This window comes from Talpa europaea (assembly GCF_964194135.1).
Source record: "Talpa europaea genome assembly, chromosome: 3".
NCBI classification, from domain to species: Eukaryota; Metazoa; Chordata; class Mammalia; order Eulipotyphla; family Talpidae; genus Talpa; species Talpa europaea.
Window position 1 is genome coordinate 74,843,152 of NC_140069.1, and position 22,505 is coordinate 74,865,656.

Below are 22,505 nucleotides of genomic sequence, written 5' to 3' on the forward strand. Positions count from 1 at the left end.
TTCTAGGGAATCAGCACTTAGAACCTGAAAGAACGCAGTCCCTCCTCCAGGTGGCAGGCTTGTATTCGCTTTGAACAGATACAAGATTTTTTTTTTGTTTGTTTGTTTGTCGTTTTTTGGTTTAGTTTTGTTTTTCTTTTTCTTTAAAATGTGTTCACATTTTCGTAATGTACAGAAAAAAGTATGTGGTTATTTGGTTTGCTTTAAGTCCATTAAAAAACTGGCTTTGGGGAGTCAGGTGGGGGAGGGAACTATCCTACCACACGCACCTGCAGTGGGGGTCTATTCCTTATTTAAAAATTAAAAAAAAATTATTTTTGGAAAACCAAGGGACATGTATAAACCATTCTGCCCACTTGGTAGTTTTCGTAGTCCTTTACTTACAAGGGGGAGGGAGGGCAAGTGGGGCTATACTTGAATTAATTTTTTTTTTTTTTTTTTTTTGGTGGAGTCCCAAGGGCGAAGCTTAGTTTCTAAGGTTTTGCTGCTGACTTTGGGTGGGTTTTCCTTTAGGAATTTTCTTCCAGAGAGTCCGTTAGGGGTTCCAGAGGGACCGCTGTGGCCGGCTCGTGCTGTTTTAAGCGTTTAATTGTGTTCTTCAGGGCTTGCCTCTTATTGCAGAACCAAACTCTAACTACTTCCCGGTCATAGTTCAGCTTCTCGGCAATTTCGGTCATTTCCTGCCCAGAAGGGTGAGTGTTCTTCTCAAAGTGGGCATTGAGGATCTCAAGAGCCTGGGGTGTGAAGGAGGTGCGCCGCTTGCGCTTTTTGGATGGTTCACTCCCGATAAACTCGGTCAGGTTCTGCATACCTGCTCGATGGCGGGCCTCAGCCTCAGCCATCCACCGCTCAAGCACCGGCTTGATCTTCTGGGCACTTTTAGGGGTGATGTCCAGCTTTTCAAACCTGGCAGGATACAAAAGGCCAGGGTTCAGTTTGGCTGTCAGACTGCTAGCTATAGTGTTCTCTTGGGCTTCCTGTGGTAGGAAAAAGTGGCTTCTCAGGATGGTGTGTCTGAGGGGAAAATTGAGAAAGAACAGTCTTACACTGAGTCCTCTGCCAGGGTGGGCCTCCTGCCTGCCTGCCTGCCTGACTGACTGGCAGAGCGAATTCACTCCAGGTTAACAGCCAGCTGCAAAGTAGCCATCCCCCTCAAGCCAGCGCCCACCCTCTCGCCATGCCTCATGCCAGCGCATGCAGACCCCACACCCACACGCGGATGCGGGTGAGGACAGGTGGAGACAGCAGGACACACAAACCATCACGATGGAAACAAAAACAGCTCGCAGATCTTTTCCCTGGAAACTCCGGAGCGCTAAGCTTTGACTGGAATCGACCCCCACCATTCCCCCAAACTACAGCATCCTTAAGACAAAGAGAACCACCGAACGTGACATCAAAGATAACAGCTGTCATGTTTTTCTCATTTAAAACGATTCTTACTTATGTTTTACATATGGTTTTCCTTAAATTCAGCCGTCCTTCCCCGTCCTCCTCATTGACTTGGTTATGAAAATTTTCTACCTTTATCATAGTGATGGCAACTGGGACCAGTTTTTTATGGCTCTATTTTCCTATATTTGTGTCTCATTTTAAAGTCTCGCTCTCAATCTCTCTCACCCCTCTTTCTCTTGCTGCCTCTCTCTCAATAACAAACAATTTTCACCATATGCAAGTTAACAACATGTCCCCCTTTCAGGTAAAACACAGCCCCTTGCTAGTCTATGTTGAGCTCAAACAGCTGGACACATTGTAATTACTATGGACACCCCCTCCTGGATGCACTATGGCCACCTCATGCCTTCCAAACACCGTCCAGTGTAATGATGTACTTTTGTACCAGGGCATCAAGCTGTGTTTAATGTGCGATATCTGCAAACTGTACTTGAATGATATCATTTTCTGTAAATGAGGTCTTCTATATATCAATTGCCATCAGCAATTCTTTGCTACACTGACTTTAAGAAATATGAAGCATCTTGGACAAAATTATATAGGGTGTTTTAAGAGGTCATCCTGATACCAAATTCATACTCACTCTCAAGAAATAAAAAAAAAGCACCAATTCCTTTTATTTGTTTGTTTATTCTAAATCCAAATTCATAACCCTCCAGTATGATAACTTTGATACATAGAATTCCCCTCTCTTGTATAAAGTTCAGTGCTGTTGAAAAACTACTGTCGGATTGCAGAATGCCTCTTCTTACAGTGGTCTGTGTGCATCAATTTAAAATGAACCTGTTTTAGTCAGTTAGAATATATTTTATAAGGTTTACAAAGAGGCACATAAGGCTAGAATTCCTTTATGTGTCATAATCTATTTCAGGCACTGTATTGTGGATATCTTATGTTGTGGTAAGCAGTGCAAATAGCATTAAATTTTAATGATTTCCATCACATTCCTTTCCATGTATAGTTCAGAGTTATTTTTACTAAAATAAGAAAACCAACTTCCAGTACCAGTTAAGGGGAACATTTTGCTTTTTAATACAAAATGAACTAATCATTTAATGTCATTTATTGAGCTTGTCACTTGTGCCAAGCTCCTGAAAGCTCTTACTGCTGTGTTAATTTGCCACATACCACATTTTACCATCATTCACCATAAGAGCCCCTAAACTTAAATTTTTAATAGCATCACAGGCTTTACAGAGCCATGGCTAGGGAACAAATCTTGTGCTAGGGATGTCCAGTGTTTTGCTAGTGTTTTCCCCTATGCAGCTCTGAGGAAGAGGGACTTGTCACAGCAGCACCTGGGATCATCACAGCTAAGGGAGAAAGTGACATGGGCAGGTTCTGTCAGTCTTTTCCCATACTTGAAATTTACTTGCATTGTTCCCAAGTAAGTTCTTGGTCACTTTTAAGACCTTCTGCACTTCATTGAAACACTAGCAGCTAGCGAAAGGATGAAAAATCAAGGCATCTGACATGTTCTATTATTCAGTGAATTCCCAAGATTTGTTTTCACTCAGTTACAGCTTTTTTGGCTTTCCCTGGGGAGGCATTGCGAAATCAACATATTCGATTGGGAATGCCCAAAAAATACTACCTGTATTAGCGAAAACATCGGCTAGCACTTAAACCAACAAATGGAAATCACATTTCTGGACTAAAAATAAGCCAAAGAGGACTTTAGCAACAATAGCAAATTGGCAACATCTTAAAAACCTGTGGCTGTCTTTATCACAAGGCTGTCAAGATGAAACAAAATTAATGTTTCACAACGGGGGAGCAACTGTATTCCTATCATTGACGCTGCTTGTTAGCGTTGATGCTTCTGTACGTGTTGTTTGGAATAACATATACAAGCCTTGAAACAAATTTCCCAGCAGTAGTATCCTTGTATAGACTGAATAAAGGTTATTTTCTACAGGGAGGTATCTTATAAGAAGAAACAGTAGGGGAGGCCATAGAAGTGAGAGGATCCTATGGCGCTTTTTGTATTTAACAACAATCAATGGGTTTTATGGAAAATCATTGAGCAAAATGTGAGCTGCAAGCCACTACCCCATACTGATGTTATTTATAACCTTAGTCTTAAACTGCAGGAAAAGTACACTTCCGTCCTTTGGGGAATACATTAAAAGTATAAAGAGCAGATAAAAAGACAGCATTTCATGGATCACCAAGAACAAAATCCACTTAAATGAGTTTAGAGTTGGTTTCTTAGTTTTCCTGATGGAGGAGGACTCATAAGGCATTGCCCAAGAGGAAAAAGCTCTTACCGAAGTGCCTTTGTTACCTCATGCATAAACATGGGATTAGTGCAACACACACATGCATGCGCGGGGCCTGCTCCTGGCGGCTTGACCCAGATCAACTTGAACACAACCAAGGCTGGATTCTGGTCATTTATTCATTTTATTTGAGGGGGAACGGGCAAGGTTGCTACCCTTTCTGAGCCATGACAAGCAGCTGCTTCTTTTTAAAAAGGTGCTTTTAAAGGTGTTTCTGGGAAGGCAAGTTAAAAAATTCTTTCAAGGTTAATTTTCTTTATTTGAATGTGTGTTTTCTTGGAAAATCCTGATAGCCATCCCTAGGCAGAAATAGTGGGAGCCCGAGGACCAATCGGCATTGGCAGCTTTACATTCGCTCAGGTTACCAATCTGCAAACAGGGGACAGTGCAGGCTGCATCAGAGGGCAGGTCCAGAAGGAAGCCTCTGGCCCCAGGGGGTGTATTTCCAATGAAACTGCCTTGGGAGTTCTTTGTGAGTTGACAGGAGTTACCAAGCCAGGACCCCAGATCTGCTTTAGCACCTTCATTTCCAAAAGTATCATCACTTCCAACTTACAGCTACCCCAGACATTGTTCCCACACTCTGCCCATCCAGCTTTGCCCACCCAAAGACGATCAACTGAGCTGAGAGAACAAAGGAGGCCCAGGCCGGCCAGGAGAAGTGACAGCATGCAGGCTCGGGTTACCTGCAGATGGCAGACTGGCTGTACGCGGGGCCCTCTGTAGCACTGAGAGCCTGTCCCACCTGAGTCTGGGTCAGACCAAGGGACAGGCGCCGGATTTTAAAAGCTTTGGCAAATTCTCGGATCTCCTCCAGATTAACCCCATCCACCTCACCCGCTGCCGTTTGAGGATCTGTGGAGATGTTTTTAAAAATAGGATCAATACGTCAACACACATCTGAATCATATTTGTTTATCACGGTTTGTAGGAAAGCAGCGTTTTAATGGCAGAGTGGTGCGGAAGCCAACGTTACAGACTGTTCTCTTTGTCCCCCAGGTGAGGCACCAAGCCCCCATCCTCAATTCATTACACGTCTACAAGTCATCCTTTGAGACCTTTCTATCCCCAAGAAAACCACAGAGGGCTCACACTGCACCTTCCACAATACAAAAGCATGTTCCTTAGGGCTTAACAAATATGTCAGTGCAGAAAGGCACTTGCTAAGGGGCTGCAACTCCATTTTGCTCATAAATATATTAAAAAATTGTGCAAAAGTATAATAACATAAAGTTTTCATTTTGAAATACTTACCTGGCAGGGGAGATCCCATAACCATGACATTTAACTGGGATCTTTAATGGTAAAAATTGCCCTTGAAGAAACAGTGTTTTTTGTTTTTCCTTCTCCTGATCACCATTTTAGCCAGGCTAACAGATGCTAATGTTATCTATTTTTTCAATATCCACATTAGTGTCTCAGAGGAGCATGCTTATGAAGCTGTGAGGATTATACTGTCTCTTGCCCCCTCCTCTCCCACACCCCTCCCATAGCAGTTTACTGACACAGGTGCCTTTGTCCCTGCAAAGGGCACATAATAAAAAATGCTTACCACGGGAAGGCTCCTTTGGTGCCGGATAACGCGGTCAATTTAGGACTTATCAAAGGAAATGACACAACAGCTGGAGAATGAAACTTCTCCCCACCCTGGCTACTGATCCCTGGATAAATGAAAGTGCACACCAAGCTGGAGACAGCATGGGTTGGGATGGTGGAAGATTTCAAAATATTCCTGGATCTTGCCTGTAGTGAAGTCATTCTCCCTGGGGGCTGACTCCATTGTTCTTCACCTCAGACTTAGGTGAAAAGTTTTCTCTTCCCCTTGTGTACAATCACCCATCAATTTCAGTAAATTTGAGTCCTTATATTGGACTATATTACTGTGTTGGACTATATTACTGTTCTGAACTTAAGACTGTAAAACTATTGTTAACAGGAAATGAAATAATCATTTGCATCCCAAGGCCAATTTTTCAAGGACTTCTGTTTTTTTAATTTTCTTCCTTTTAAACATTTATTTTAATTGAGGTACAACTGACAGCAACATTATATTATTTTCGCAATATTTGTAAATGTTTATATTATATAAGTAATGTAATAAGTAATATGTCTACTTTACATTCGTAAACCATACATAGTTACAGAATTATTTTGTTTATGATGAAAACTTCCAAGAAATTTTAAATGACGATGTCAATATTTGGGGAGGACTTGGAGCTTCGTGTATAGAGTCTCTCATTAGAGGGGAAATGGACTTTGTAAACAGGATCTAAAATACAGGTGCACACTGCACTTTTATGTTTACATCTAAAAAAAAAGTTCTGTAGAATTTTTATGTTATTAGTCATAATTTTGCGTGGTAATATTGAGAGGTGATATAACCATTGCAATTAGTCTACAGGTATTTCTTAAGTGACTCCTGGGAGATCTAATGAAAGGAGAGAGGGGGCAAAAGAAATAGAGGCAGTTGTAGCTTCTATGGAGTTTATGGTCTGTAAGGGATCGGGGTTCAAGACTGCATGAGAAACAATTAGAGAAAAATACCAGGCAAATTGTAGTCAAAAACTAATAGTATGACAGCCACAAAGGATTTACAGAGACAGGGGAAGTGACAGGAGCCAGTTCCTCTGGATTTTACTCTGTGGGCAGCTTCAGAGAACAAGTGGTCATGTTCTGATCAGACAGGTACTAACGCAGGAGGAACAGAGCACTGTGGGGGCTGCAAGGGCTTTGGTAGGGTGGAGTGGGGGATGGTGTTGGGGATGGTGAATATTTCAATGCTGCACCTTGAAAAATTGTTGGTGGGCAAGAGCAGAGCGTGACTATTAAACTGGTTTGATTGTTAAGATTAATTAAAATCCTACCTTTCTCCTAAAATTCTCCCCAAAAGGCTGATCATTTGGTTAAGAAGAGACTTTTTTGGATGGTCTCTCATGGAAGCTGTCCTTCAGATCTTAAATCCCACCAGCCCTGCAGCCTGGAGCAGCTTCAAGGGAGTTAAAGATACCGGGGGTATATCCATCCACACAGCAGCTTTGAACTCTTCTCCCGTTTCTTTAAAAAAATTCCTTGACTGAAATTTGCAGATGATCAACATGCAAATAAAACTCAGGTTTTCTGCTAATTACACAATTTTTGAATTACTTGCCAACATTTAAACACTGGGAGATTTCAAGGAAAAATTCAGGATTATGTTAGACAGCTTGTCCCAAGTATACATTTGCACTTGGGGACAATTGATCAACTGGAACTGACTCTGGGTGCCCCTTCTGCTTCCCATCATCCTCAGCTCTAGCCCTCCTCGGACTACTGCCATGCTTAGTCTGTTTCGTGACCAAATATTTAGAGTATGCATTCCCAAGGATGAGAAATTGGCTCTGCAGCACTGGTGGGGAAGGTGGATAAGGCTTAGATAGTACAATGGTTTTGGTTCCCTAATGGGCCCCACATGTAAACAGAACACATGTAGAATAAGTATATCAGTTGTATTAACATATCGAAGGTGAAGGACTAAAACTAGGATAAAAAATCCTGAAATAGCCTTCGTGGACAGAGGTTGGGAGGAAGTGCTAAAATAATTGAGGCAGTGTTAAAATAATTGAGGTGACCCTTGTTTGGAGCAGAGGGACAGAATGACATAGTTGGCGGAAGGCCTGGCCTCTCTCCCTCAGGGAAGAGTGAAGAAGAAGAGGGTCTTCGCAGACTTGCAAACATTGGTGGTGGAGGTTCAAAATTGAGGGTAAAAAGTGGAAGCTGGAGACATCCTCTGTAACAATACGGTGATGATTTTCTTAATTCTGTGGGTGTAAGAGTGACCTGGTGGGACCTAGGGGCATGCATTTTTAATAAGTACCACAGGCGATTCTGATGCGGGGGATCCGGTGTCCCTGAGATCAGTGGAGTTCTCTGTGACTCCCGTCTGATTGATTCTGGGTATGGCATCCTCTGCATGCCAAGGTCTTCCCTGGACCCTTCACAATGATTTTTTTTTTCACCAGGTTTCACTACTTGGAAAACTTGCTCTGCAACCTGAGTAAAACTGGAAAAGCTCCAGGAGTGGGTTACTTATACTTGACCTTCCTCCACTCCCAGCCCCACCACAGAGCAAGAGACAAATATTTGGGTGTTGGTGGACCGGGTAGCCAGCATAGTCTGGGGATGGGGGGGAAGATTTTTTTTCTGAGTAAAGTTAAGTAGCCTCTGTGGGAAGTTAATCTGTAGAGCTAACCAGCACATGAAGGGTGGGTCTCTTATTTGAAACAATATCTGTACCCAGTCTAGGACGAGTGCTGTCACCAGATTTAGCAGGTTTATGACTTGTGTTGCCATTTTATGTAAATCTCTTCTAGTTTCTTCCTTTCCCCTGCTGCTTTTATTGTATCTGTCTCCTTACTAGTTCTTTGAGATCAGAAGTGAAGTGTGTGTGTGTGTCTGTGTATGTGTGTATCTGTGATTGTGAAGGTTGCTTTGGGCCAGATCACTAAAAATAACCAGAGTTGAAGAAGAAAGCTGTGGACTCATACCCCCATGCACTGAGCAGTCTTCTGTGATAATTACCACAACTCTTACTCTAAAGCTCAGAGAGGTGGGCGATTATCCCTTTGAGTCAGAAGCTTCCAAGAGGCCTCCCTCAAGCTTTCATTATATCAGGAAGCTGAATTCTTCCTTTCACACATTTCCCACCCTTGTCTTTTTCTTGGTTTTAGTTACAGAGCTGGTAAGATAGGAATTCTTGTGAAATATAAACAGGGTGATGGTCTATTGGACAAAGAGTCAGAAGGGGAAATCAGTATTTCTCTGTGCAATTTGTTGATTGCTGGAGGTAAGTTGCTAGGCTCTCTTTATATTAGTGTTCTTATCCATAAAAATCAGATGGCAAGCTCTATTATGATGCTTTTGCTTCATGGCTTCTAAGACTACAAAAACCTTCCATCCAAAGAAGGGCTCACCCTTGGACAAATATTAGTTTTACCCTGATTACGTGTGGAACTTGTCTTCACACATTGGGAGAATTCATCAGACGGTGTCTATAAGGTGTTTTGCATTAATAATAAAAAAGTGCTATTTTTTTCATCTCAGTGTTTTGTCTTACACTCTTGAGGTTATTCTCGGTATTGGAACAGTTCCCCTTCTTTAAGGGATATATGCTTTTATGAGTGGGGACGGGAAGATAAGAGGTAAATGTGGTAAACGGACACTTTCCTGGAGTGTCACTTTAGTTCCCAGCCTGGCTCAGAGGTTGACATTCTACCCTGGGATAAGTCAGTATGGCTTTTTGTCATCTGCTTTCCTGCTGCTGTGGAAGTTGGTAAATTTTAAGGATGAATCTGAAGCCACTTCGATGGAGATCTCAGAGGTAGCCCTCAGATTCCCCACAAGGTGGATCAGCACCTTCAGCCTTCTCCAGGGCAACTCGGTCTGGTTCCTCTGCACTGAGGAGGAAGCGGCACCTTTAGAGAAGGGCAGTACAGTATATTAAATACAGGCTCAGTAAGCAATAGCAATGACCACCCAGGTCCACCCTGATCTGACCTGTGCTAAGAAGCCAGAGGATCAACTATAAAAGGAGTAACTAGCCTGGTGATTTACAAAAGACTGGCACTGAAAATTGGCAGTGACTCATAAATACAATGATGATGTTTTCCAAATAAAATCTGGAATGCATGGGTTGAAATGTAGATTTTTTTTTTTTTTATGAGAGCTAAATGCACATTGTGTAAAAACAAACCTGTTCTGTAGAATGTGGTTGTGTGGGCTCTGGGCCCATACTGAACTGAGTGCTCAGGATGGACCAGGACAGATGTTTTGTTTTATTTTTAAATTTTCTTCTTCCAACTGTTAACCTGGGCATCATTGTAAAGGGTTGTGGAATAGTCACCATCTATCAACATCATCCTTCTATAACCTCTGCTTGTGGGACTGTTATTGGAGAAATATGTGTCTTTAAAGAAGCTGCCAAGTGTGAATTAACTGCCTTATGTAAACATCCATCTGCTTTTTAGTACCATTCTCACAGCAAATAATGGACATATTTACCAAATATTTCGCACAAATAAGAAACCATTTGGGAACGTGCAATGCAATTTGGAGAACAGCTTACTTGCAATATGGTGACTTCACTGGCTTGTGGACAATGGTGTGAATTGTGATGATGTGAATCAGAAGTTTCACTGTATTGTAAGCAGCTTTATGTTCAGTTTATAGTTTTGTTTTTTCTGGTATTAACTATCAGTCCTTTGCTATCTAAGAAACAAACTTAGAGGCCAGGGTTTTAAATGAAAGTGTACTGAAAAAGTAAACCAAACCAAGGCCAGCGAACAATAAAAAATCCCAAATCTACCCATTTTTAAATAATACTCTATAAATCTTAGCCTAGTTGGTGCATTTGTCAAGTCATCTGTTTGACTTCCAGACTTTTCAGAGTCCCTGATTATAGAAACTATATCTATCCTTGATGACTATGGAGACTGAGCAAGTTTAAACAGGGTAAGCTTTGTAGTTGCTATGAACAGGTATTGTGCATATATTCTAACAAGAGTGCATGTTTGGTAATTTTGAGTCCAGTTGTGGTGTTCTGGAACACAAAAAAAATCTGTTATCACTAAGGTATTAACTCTTCCTTAACTCTGTGTTGTTTGGAACAGGGGTGGGGAAAGCATTTCTGGATAACCCACCTACTCTAGTTTATCTGAAACAATGGCACGTTGCCTAAGGCTAGGGTGAGAGTCTTTGATCATGACATAGGAGGGTACATTGAACAAGGTTGTTTGTTTTTAAAGATTTATTTATTTATACATACAAGAACCGGGGTACAGGCCAGATGTGTGGGAGGGTGAGAGGGTTCACTAGAGACAGAGCGGGGAACAGAACAGGCAGATTGGCTGAAATACACTGGTGAGGGGAGCAGTGGGTGAGACAGGAGGGGCCTGCCACGCCATGTGGGTACCTCCCTGGCCAGCTGGGGAATCGAACCTGCGCTGTAGAGGCTACAGACAGTTTCACAGCGCTGTGCTCGCTCAATGGCCTGTGCCACCAGGGAGGGCCCGATAAGGTTTTGACCAGAAGTTCAAGTCCAGTTTGACCTTATTCAAATACACCAGTCTTGAGTTGTTGGTGACACCTGTTGCTCCATTAACTATCCAACTCAATCCAAGGATTATTTACTCTGTCAAGTCCTTCTATTCTGTTTCAAACTCTAAAACTGAGATAACTATCCATTAAATTGCCATAATCCTGAGTCACATGTTGATCACAGAATTTCTCTCGTAGCTTTGCTACCAGCTCGTGATGTTCCCCAGAGCAGGGACAACATCTTGCTTATTTTTGCTTTCTTAATTTCTAGCCCCTGTGCTTGGCACATACATGGCACTCATTAAGTGTTTTTTACTTTTAAATTGACAGCTTCTAACCAAAATACTCATTTTTCCTCCCTGTTATTTTACCTGCATTAACCACGTAACAACCACATCTGAAGTATGGACTCAGGTCTCAGATTTGGTGCAAGTTAATCTCAGAAAAGATAATTTTAAAATGCACATTTCATGCTTGAATATAAATTTTAAAATATGCAGGATGTTTACATTTTTTCTTTATATTGGCTCAGGGGGAAAAAAGCCTATACTTTATTTTTATGGCATGTGCATTAACTTTCAAAAATTATCTGAAGAATATTTAGGTGATTTGATACATTCTGTTATTCAAATTCCACTGGATAACATTGATGTGTAAGCGTCCTGTCTCTGCTGGCAGGAGAGGCATGTGGATGCCTCAGTCTTGAGTCAGGCCTGCATTGTCATCCTGGCTTTTCACCTGTCAGGTTGGTCCCACAGTTGTCAGTTACTAGTCTCATCTCCACCTGGTCCCTCTGACCAAAGACACTCAAGATGGGTTGTGCTTTCTAGGATCAATTTAATATCAACTTATAACTATCTGAAATGAGGATTTTTAGTACTTAGCTATGAATATTAAAATGAGCAAAATATTGAAAGTGCTTTAAAAATCGTACTTTACAAGTGAAGGCTGAAACTAAGGTACGTGGGTGGTAATCATCATCAGAAAATATGCCATGCATTTCTAGATACATATTCACTCCATTCTCAAATTTGGAGACGGAATGGCATTAACTCAATGACTTATACAGAACTAGTAAGCAACTGTTGAGTCCAGCAGTGGACTTGTGTAAACTCTGTCTCCTGCTGTGCTCTCCATCCTCTTCTTCCCGGGGAAGGCTCCTCAGTCAGCCTCTACTGTGACTTTGGAGTTTCCTGCTTTACGTGCACGTGGTAAAGGGGTCTCCCTCAATTCTGTACATATTAACATTACATAATATAGTTCACTCACGAAATACCTAGAACTTCAATGTCCCATTGGCCACTGTGCAATTGAAATTCAACCTGGCCCATTAAGCTGTTCTGTCACTGATTTCTGAAAAAGGCTAATCGTTCCCCACCCAGCTTGAGATAGTGATTAGAGAGAAGCTAGTCTCATCCATCCATCTGTCCTCTGTCCATCCACTCCTCTGTCTCTCTATCCATCTAACATGTTTTGAGTGTCTCCAATCTGTAAAATATTGTATTTATGGGGTGGTTTGTAATTTTATTTCATATTTAATTGATTTTTAATGTAAAATAATTGAGCTCAGTAACTTTTCTTTTAGGACCAAAACTTAAAAAAGCCTACCCCAAATTTATGATCTTTCTGCTATTTAGAAACAGAGAAATTTGCAGAAACTTGTGTGGAAGATAGAATTGGAACAAAGTTTCAATCTTTTCCCACAGGAGCCCTATCAAGAGTTTCTTTATTGGGGATAGGCTGGGTAAAATGAAGTTTATTTATCCCCGATTTTATTCAAGTATGACTAAAGTTTCTGGTCCAAGTATGACTAAAGTTTCTGTGTCAGAACACCCTGAAAATAACAAGTTGATCACAAACGCCATGTGACTTCTGAATCTCTATTTGGTGTTGGCTCATTTTTTTTTTTTTTAAGATTTATTTTTTATTTATACAAGAGCTGGGGTACAGGGCAGAGGTGCCGAGGGTGAGAGGATTCACCAGAGGCAGAGTGGGGAACAGAACAGGCAGACAGACCGAAAACACTGCTGAGGGGAGCAGCTGGTGAGAGAGGAGAGGTCTGCCCTGCCATGTGGGAATCTCCCTGGCTGGCGGGGATTCAACCTGCACTGCAGGGACTGCGGACAGCTTCACAGAGCTGTGCTTAACCTGCTGCACCACCGGGGAGGCTCAGTGTTGGCTCATTTTTAAGAGCAAGAGCATCTAGTCTAGTCCATGGAAGTACTTGAGAATTTTAATATGGTATTAATCCCTTCTTCTTTTCTCTACTCCACAAACATCTCTCTTGCCTGAATTATCCTTATAATTGAGTATATCCATGTAGGTATATACATATATTTATATATTTATGTATAATTATATATATGTACATACGTGTGTGTATATATATATATAAAACTAAACAACATGTATATGCATATATTTTTTGGGGGGGAAGGTTCTCAGTGGGAATTATAGGCCAATCCTTTTTGTTTTGTATGACCAGATTTGCCCATGGTATAGGAGGATTCCCTCCTATCCCTGCTTTAGCAGGTCTTAATGACACTGGATCAAACATAACATACTTCACATGTATCCTTGTTCTATGGCACAGATGCCTATGCAGTGTTTTAGCCCTTTAAACCCATAACTACTGGATTTTTGGTCCCAGGAGAATTACAATTTATGTACATGGTCTGTGATTTTATATATGAGTGAAAATTGCACTAAAGGAGAGTAACTAACATTATTACTTTTTAATCAAATTTTATTGATTTTCTATTACCAACATTAAATAAACCCATTGTCTCATTCATCTTAATATGTTTCTATTTGCATGTGACAAATACTCCATCTTTACCTAGGGCCAGATGCCATTTCTTAAAATTATATATGTATGGCCTACTCAGGGAAGCACACTTGCAGGTTTGTTTTATGAATGGTTGCTCAGAGATTTCCCATTGGAGTCTAGCCCATGCCACCTCCCCCACATGCCACTGGAGGCAGTTCATTGTATATACACACCCACCCGCCCACAGGCACACTTGCTTTTATTTCCTCTGACACCTACAAATAGAACTGCAGGGGACTTCAAACGCACAGAAAAGCAGCTTGACCTACCGGCTGTGTGCCTGTTGTTGGTTATTTCAGTTCCCAGCTCGTGGCTCATGCCCTGCAAGCTGATCAGCTTCTCCCTCCTGAAGTGGCAGCACTGACTCAGCACACCAGAAAGCACTTGAGATGGAAACCAGCCTCTGCCCACACTCATCAAGAAGGCACGCTTTCCCAGGGAATAGTTTGGTCCTGGGCATGAACGTCACCCCAATATTGGCCTCCTAGGGCCAGGATATTCCTCTTAGAAATTGAGAGAATAAAAGAGAGAGAGAGGAGGGAGACGGGGAGTGGGGAGAGAAAGATAGAGTTGGGGGGGTTGAGAGTGAGAGAGATGGGGGTGGAGAGAGATGGGGGTGGAGAGAGAGAGAGAGAGAATTGCGAACAGGCAACAACAAGGCCACTATGATTAACCGAGCCAGAAAGGATACTTACTGCTGACTAACTGGCCCACACTCAGAGCTGAAGAAGAGGAGGAGGAGGAGGAGGAGGAAGAAGGCTGCCGGATGGGGCTTTGAGACATGGATGCTTGGCTGTGGGCCAGGTGCAGAAGGTTGCCTTGGGAGGCTGCTTGACCCACTGACGTCTGGGAGGGTTGGTGGAGCTACATGGGGGATGTAAAAATACACAAATGAATGAGAAATTAAGGGGGAAATGCCAGGAAATAGAAGTTTCATCTGGGGTTGAAATTTTATTTCGAAGACTATGTACTTCTCAGGAAGCATGTACACCCTTGTAAAGGCAGGAATGGACCACAGTGCAGGTTTTCTGATCCAGCAGACCAGGTAAAGGAGGAATCAGAGTCCTCAGTGGCTTTTGCAGGTCTTTTTTATTGGGATTTACCCGGTACACAGCAGGTAAGGGTACTGGGGGGCCGGGAGGCTGGCAGGCCTCCCAGCCCCCAGCAAGTCTTCATTCTATCTGGGCTCTCCGGCCTTCTCTCAGCTTCTGCTGCTTCTTTCTCAACTTCTCTTTTGGCTTCTGCTGCTGCTGGCGTCCCCGTGACGCCGCCCTCTAAAGCCCAGTCTCAGCCCAGGTGAATCCCATCTACCTATGCCCACACCCTACTCCAGGTGCCCGCCATCAGGCATGCATTCAGGACCTCCTGATGGCAGGAGGGCAGAAAAGCCTGACATTTTTCCTTACCCTATACCCTACACAGCAGGTAGGACGTTTTGGAGATAACATGTAGCAACTTGCTTGACAGATATTTTATTAGTAATTCTAAATATATTATTAATTCCCTACTTGGTTTGCTGGAACACCCATTTTTCTACATTTCTCAACCATGGCTTGTGGCTGTGCTCTTTCTCCCCACTGATATAGTGCATTTGACAGACTTTGCAAATACACACGGGTAAAATACAACACTTACAGTCAACTCAGAATGCAACATGCAGCCTTAAAGATGTGGCTATGCCCGACCATTCTGACTTATGTAACCTATTTTTTGGCTGAGTGTATATGGGAACTTTCTGCTCTTCTACTCTAGAGGGTCTAGGTCAATTACTGTGGTCTTGAGAAATATGTCATATGCTATCCTGAGAAAAGAGAGATGTTGGGGAGTCAGGGCAAAAGTATCCATGTCATATCTGTAGCTCTTGCTTGTCACCTTTCTTACTTAGTGCCAGTAGCGTGCTGAGGGCTCTCCTGCCCTGTGTTACTTACTTTGGCAGGGGTGGAATAGCTGGTTTGGGACATGAAGTGTGACCCTGGCTTTAAATTTAGTCAAAATGTCGCAAGTAAGAACAATTTGTAAAATTTTGTGTGCTTTAAGGAGGACTTTCTTTATGTTCATTTGTTCCTGACTCCTTGAAAGGTTCAAAGGAGAAGTGAGTGGAGCTCAGTTGAGGAGAGAAAGGAGAGAAGAGAGGGACTGATTGCATGTGCCAGGTCCACTTGGAGGCCTGGCGGGGCCTTCTTTTTTTTTGCATGTTGACCCCCTAAAAAATAGACACAGGGCAACCATGAACCCTGAGAGTCTCTACCTTTGCTGTTTGTATATAGTGCTTTCTGGTTTATAAAGTACTTTCATAGGCATCATTACACTCTGTAGCAAAGTTTCTTTTTATAAGAATTTAGCCTGAGATAGAAACAAGTCAGGCCCTGAACTTCAGTAGGAGAGCCACTTCCAGAACAGGCACCCATCTTCCATTACTTGCCAGGGTTTAAGAGGCAGGCTGGGAGGCTTCAACTTCACCATTGTCACTGCTTTCCCAACGTGTGTGTGTGTGTGTGTGCGCGCACACGTGTGTGTTTGTTCATTTTTTTCATGCAACATTATTAAAATATAATTTATATATAGCAGAATACACCCATTACAAGCATACAGTTTAATGAGTTTTGTTAAACATATACATCTGTGAAACCACCATCATAATCAAGATATGGAAACGTCATCATTCCACAAAGTTCCCGAATCCCCTTTGCTATCAATTACCTCCCAACTCCTAGCCCCAGATAACCACTGCTCTGCTTTCTGTCACAGTGGACTCATTTGGCATAATTCTAGAATCTTATGGTATGTACTCTGTAAAGTTGACTGTTTTTTTTGTACTCATATATTTTTGAGATTCATCCATTTTGTTGCATGTATTAATATCATTACTTTTATTGCTGAATAGTTTATATATATTTATAGCATGTATTTTTATTGCATATATCTATATGTCACAGATTGTTTAGCCAACATGTAGGTTATTTCTAGTTTTGAACAATTACAAACAAAGCTATTACAAACATTTATGGACAAGTATTTGTGTGTACCTGTGTTTTAATTTCTCTTCTGTAGATATCTAGGAATAGAATTGTGGCAATTACTGGGTCATACTATGAATGCATATTTAACTTATAAAAAGTACCAAATGACTTCAAAAGTGCTTGTAGCATTTTACACCCCCATCAGCAACGCATGAGAATTTTAATTGCTCTAAACCAACACATAGGATGGTCAGACTTTTTAATTCCCTAATGTGTTTAATCCATTTATTAGCACTTTACCTTTTAACATTTGTTATTAATGTGCTACTTTCCTGGTGGTAGTTCACTGGTAGCAGTTTTTGTTTTGCTCCCCAGCTTCACATGATATTTCTATGCAGCAGATAGTCTTAGTATGATTATGAGAAGGAAATTACTGACCCAAGGTTAGTGGTATGCTGAACCTCTGAACAGGGGCTCACCGCCACAGCACAAGAAGGTTCCCACCGTACTATGCAGTTCCCTACAGAAGTGCTTGCAGTTACATTTCAAGTGAACATCCTTACTGTTTCTCAGTTGTGCTAAGCGGAGGCTAGATTTTGAACCAAAGATAGTTGTAATTGACATGGAACCTAAATTAATATGCACTAAGCATCTGCCTTAAGTAATTAGCCAATCTAAGCATATAATCAACAATTGAATCCAGTAAATTTTATTATGTAGTGACATATTAAAGATTAAATCTATTTTTAATTTGCTTAATAAAATGTGATAGATATTTGCATGTCAGTTACCTGCTCTAACCTATTGAGTTGTCCTTCTAAATATTGTTACTTGACAAAAGCTTTTTATGGTTCTGAGTTACTGAATCATAAGATAGTATTCAGTTTTACCATTTCATCAATAGTTTATTGGACTAGGGTGTGGTAAAGTATCATCAAGGAACTGAATAAGACAATAATCAATTTGAATTTTTCTTTCTCAGACACCACTCAGTAAAGATAAAATGACTAGACTTCAATCTCATTTAGGAGTCATTAAAGCAAGCAGGCTGATGCGTTCAGCTATGCAACAGAAAGAATTCGAAAAGAAAACGTGAAACGGTTCTTTAAGAGCTTAGTCTATGTCTACACAAAGACAGAGATAAATCTAAAATAACAGAGAATGTAAGAAAGATTTTTTAAAGGAAATAAGTTTTTTTTTTAAACCTTGGGATCCTGTTAACTCTCTAGAGTTCAACCAGGTAGTTCACAAAAACCAATAAAAATTCTGAAAGCTTCTTACTTGACAAGAATCAAGATTATATAAGCAGAAACATACTAAAGGAGCCTATTCATCTCCTTCTAATTGCCAGTATAGACATGTATGTTATTCCAGAGTGATTGTTAGCCCTGATTGCCTATTATACATATAACAATCACTCCCAGAGATTGGTCTGTCTTTTGCAATTTCTTCCCTCAATTAAAGAGGACATTAGATGTACTACTCCTATACCCATCCCTAAAACGGCAATTCTTTCAGGTAAACTATAAAAATGGCTCTACCCTTGATAGTCTTAGTTTAATGATTTTGGTGTGTTAATCTTTGATTAAATATATTTAATATATATCTCAAATACCTATTTGATATATATGAAATAAGAAAAGAGAAAGCAGAGATTTAAGCTACTGTAAGGTAAGGTAAAAAGTATCAGTTTTTTCTGCCCTCCCGCCATTAGGATAGATGACTGAACTCTGCCATCCTGAACGCATGCCTGATGGCAGGCACCTGGAGTAGGGTGTGGGCAGAGGTAGATGGGATTCACCTAGGCTAAGACTGGGCTTTTAAGGGCGGTGTCACAGGGATGACAGAAGAAGCCGAGAAAGAAGCCGAGAGAGAAGCAGAACGAATGGAAGAGCAGAGATACGAGACCACCAGAGAAGGCCAGAGAGCCCAGAGAGAGTGAAGACTTGCTGGGGGCTGGGAGGACTGCCAGCCTCCTGGCCCCCCAGCACCCCTGCCTGCCATGTGCCTGGTAAATCTAAATAAAAAACCTGCAAAAGCCACTGAGGACTGACTCCTCCTTTACTGGGTCTGCTGGATCAGAAAACCTGCCCTGTGTCAATCCTGCCCCTACATCTACTTCATGAAATAATGTTGGGATTCAATATAAAAGTTCAGTGTATTTAAATAAATCACATCAGGATTAGGTTAGATTTAATTATGATGTTTTTCAGACACTGACTTAACTGAAAATAATATACGCTTGTATTACATAATTATGGGTCAAAGAAATAACTGTGTAAATACTTAGACTATAACTGATGACTAAAATTGACAAAGGAAAATGCAAGGAGTTAAGGAATAACTAGAAACATGAAGGGAAAACATTCCTTTTCCTTCCTGGAGAGAAAGGGAAACTTTGAAGCTTCTATGAAGCCAGATACTTCATTACGTTGCCTTGATCTTGAGAGGACAGCTATCTGGATATTGTTTATTGGGTGCTTCCTATGTGTTTTCACATATATTGTTTTTAATCCTGGCAATAGCCCTATTGTAAGGTATCAGTGATACCATTATAGAGGAAGCAGAAAAGTTAAAAAAAAAAAAGTCAATTGCCTGGAATCACAACAGCTGCTATAAGTGAACTTAAAATCCAGGTATGTCTGACTCAAGAGCCAGTGCTCCTTTCACTAGGCTGCTTTGCCTTTCAACTCCTGTCTCCACTGGGACCAGACACTGCTCAGGACAACAGCAGGACACTCTACTTGGGAGCTGGGGGCAAATGAGATGTGCTGCAACTGACCCTGGAGAGGCGTCTCTGTAGAGTTAATCCACACTAGGGTAGAGCATCATGATCTATCAATTTGAACATAACTCATCATTTTTTAATGTGAAAATTTAAATACTTTTTCTAGTTTAGTATTATTCTCTAAAGATTCTAAATTATTTAAAATTCATATAGCTTAAGAAATCATGGTATCTATAGGTGGCTAGAACATTATCCAAAAGCATTATGATTTTGGTGTCGTCTGGGACACAACTCAAATAGAATTGCCTGTAGAGTACCCTTTACTTGGTATGAGTAAGTAACTCAAACTTACTTTTCTCAGTATCCTGTTTATATGACCATTTTTTTATTTATTCACTATATCCTCACTACTACTTTGCCTGAAGGAGCTGGGGTTTGAGTTTTGATAATTCCTCTCTTGACCCATTTTTGAATTATAAGCCCTGTGCTATTGACTCCATTATGTATGAGCTAAATAGAGTCACACCTCAAATTCATATGCTAAAATCCTGAAACCCAATTTCTCAGAATATGGCTATAATTGGTGATAGGTTCTTCAAAGAGGTGATTAAGATGAGGCCATTAAGGTGGGCTCTCAGCCAATATGATGGCTATCCTTACAAGAAGAGGACATCAGGACAATGACAAGAACAGAGGAAAGACCACGTGAGTACACAGGGAGGAGGCAGCCATATGCAAGTCAAGGAGAAAGGCCTCAGAAGAAACCAACCCTAATGACATGGATCTCAGACTTTGAGACTCTAACTATGAGGAAGTAAGTTTCTATTGTTTTGATCTTCTATTCTGTGGGACTTTGTTATGGCAGCCAGATTAACAGGCTGAGAGCATGAACAGTCAACAAAGAAGGAGAGGGTGAGGCAGTTCCTATGTGCCTGGAGTTTTGAACTATCTAGAGATGGAGGCAGGGTTGTTACCCATCTTAGATAGGGAATGGGGAACTGAGAACAGGGTTCAGAATCAGGAAAGCTCTGCTCTTCCTGCTGTCTCTTACTGGTTGGCCTTGTTTTGTTTGTGATAGTCAACACTGCTGGAGTGTTAAATATATTCAACAAAAATAGATTCACGTACAAGCACACTTTAAAAGCTTGCTTAATTTTCTGTGTCATTGCTCCCCATATACCTTCCATGTGTAACAGTATTTTCTCAGCAGTGTTTTAGTTTCTGGAATAAGCAACTTCTAATTAAGTTCACAAATGATAAAAAAATAAATGGGGGTGTCAAGTGTCTTGGAAAGTGGAATAAAATACAGAACATATAGACAAATTGGAAAAGTTAATGCATACAAACAGTAAAATTCAAATTTGATTCAATGGTATATTGAGGCGGTCTGGTATTTTATAAGTATTTTAGAGAGTCACACAGAACCACAGGCTATGCGGTACAATAGAGAAAGTGGCTTAACCTTGAAAGATCTAGCTAAAGAAGAATGCACAGGAAGCTATTGTGACTTTTCTCTCTTCCTGCACTGGCTGGCATTTTTCTGATTCTGTGTACCTTGCAGAGAAATTAAATCAGTGGTTCTCAAGATCTGGCATTTGTTAGAATCACCTGGAGGGCTGTTAAGTCACAGATCATTGGGCCCCACCTCTAGAATTTCTGATGCAGTGAAGAGGGTGCGACACAATAATTTGCATTTCTGACAAGTTTCCAGGTGACGCTGACACTGCTAGCTGAGGGAGTACACAGGTTTTGGATGGAGCATCTCTTAGAAAAAGAGTAAAGGATGTGAATTTACCATCTCTAGACAAGTGAAGCCAGATTTAATAAGAAACTTCAATAATTAGAAGTGGTGATGAATGCTGGTGGATGTTATTGAGGAATTCATTCCACCATGGGCACCACAAGAGTGCAGGTCTTAAAGTTGTTGGAAGATTTAGGGTTGACATCTGGACAATCTAATTTGAATCAATTTGAGAACCTGAGGGTATTTTGATCATCTTTTTGTAAAGTTTGAAAAAACCAGGGGCGGGGGGGGATTTATCTTTTTGGCAGGGGTTCTGGTTTTTCCCTCCAGTTTTTTTCCACAATTCTGAAACATCTGTTTAACCTAAGCAGAAGAAGAACCCAATATAAACTTCATCACAGACATCTCCTGTTTGCAAGTGGGCAAGTATGGGTAGAGCACTAATGGCCTCAGAAAAGAGAATTGAGTACAGTGTCATTCATGTCAGACACTGAGGACTTAGAGAAGTGAGGAGATGCCCAGATAAAGACAGGGGTGCCTAAGACAGTCATGAAACAGGCTTGGGTCACACAACAAGCTGCTCATCAGATTTTAGCATAGAGCAGAAAACGTGGGGTTAAGTGCAGTTGAGATAATAAGGCTGGTCAGTGTGGAGAGAAGAGTTAACATTCATAAGAAAGAGAAATAGAGAATACGGTGCTGGGAGGAAGGTCTTTGCTCCCATTAAGAGTTAATTTGGGGGCCTCCCCTGGTGTCGAGGTGGTTGAGCACTGGGCTGCGAAGCTGCCCGCAGCCTCTGCAAGAGCCCGTGCAATCTCCGACCACTGATGAGGGTCCCACACCGTGCGACAGACCTCTCCTGCTGCGCCCGCTGTTCCCCTCATTAGTGTATTTTGTCAGTCTGCCTGTTCTGTTCTCTGCTCTGGCTCTGGTGAATTCGCTCACCCTCCTGCGCTTCTGACTACCCAGTGCTTGAATAAAACAACAACAACAACAACAACAACAACAACAAAACAATTGAGGGCCTCCCCTGGTGGCGCAGTGGTTGAGCGCTGGGCTGCGAGGCTGCCAGCAGCCTCTGCAGCGCTGGTTCGTTCCCTGACCACCAGCGAGGGTCCCACAAAAAAACAAACAAACAAAAAAACAAAACTGAAGGTTCTGACCTGGCTTTCTCTGAAAGCATGACTTCGGAGTGCTGGTGCCCTGGACAGGGAAACAACAACTGGGAAGCAATTTAATTGAACATAATGACTGTGCACCCATCATGGGTTAGATCTTGACCAAGATTGAGTCAGAAAAACAACAAAGGAAACAAAGGCAACAATAAACAGGTGGGACTACATGAGAGTTAAAAGCTTTCATATAGTGAAAGTAACTATCATTAAAAAAGAAAATGAGGGCCTCCCCGGTGGCGCAGTGGTTGAGGGCTGGGTTG

General features: G+C 41.5%; 1 protein-coding gene across 2 annotated transcripts in view; it reads right to left on the bottom strand.

Moving 5' to 3' along the window:
• Window positions 1-394: 394 nt before the first annotated feature.
• The window catches only part of POU6F2 (POU class 6 homeobox 2), a gene marked incomplete at its 5' end in the record, with an annotated part of 515,308 nt that continues 493,197 nt past the window's right edge, over window positions 395-22,505 (bottom strand). Inside the window, 3 exons of one of the 2 annotated variants that reach the window (XM_084230459.1) lie at window positions 395-1,014; window positions 4,424-4,592; window positions 14,334-14,502. In XM_084230459.1, the coding sequence (XP_084086585.1) occupies window positions 510-1,014; window positions 4,424-4,592; window positions 14,334-14,502 (843 nt within the window). In that variant the 3' untranslated portion in view covers window positions 395-509. The remainder of the gene's footprint in view (window positions 1,015-4,423; window positions 4,593-14,333; window positions 14,503-22,505) is intronic. The other variant, XM_084230460.1, reaches the window with a different exon arrangement.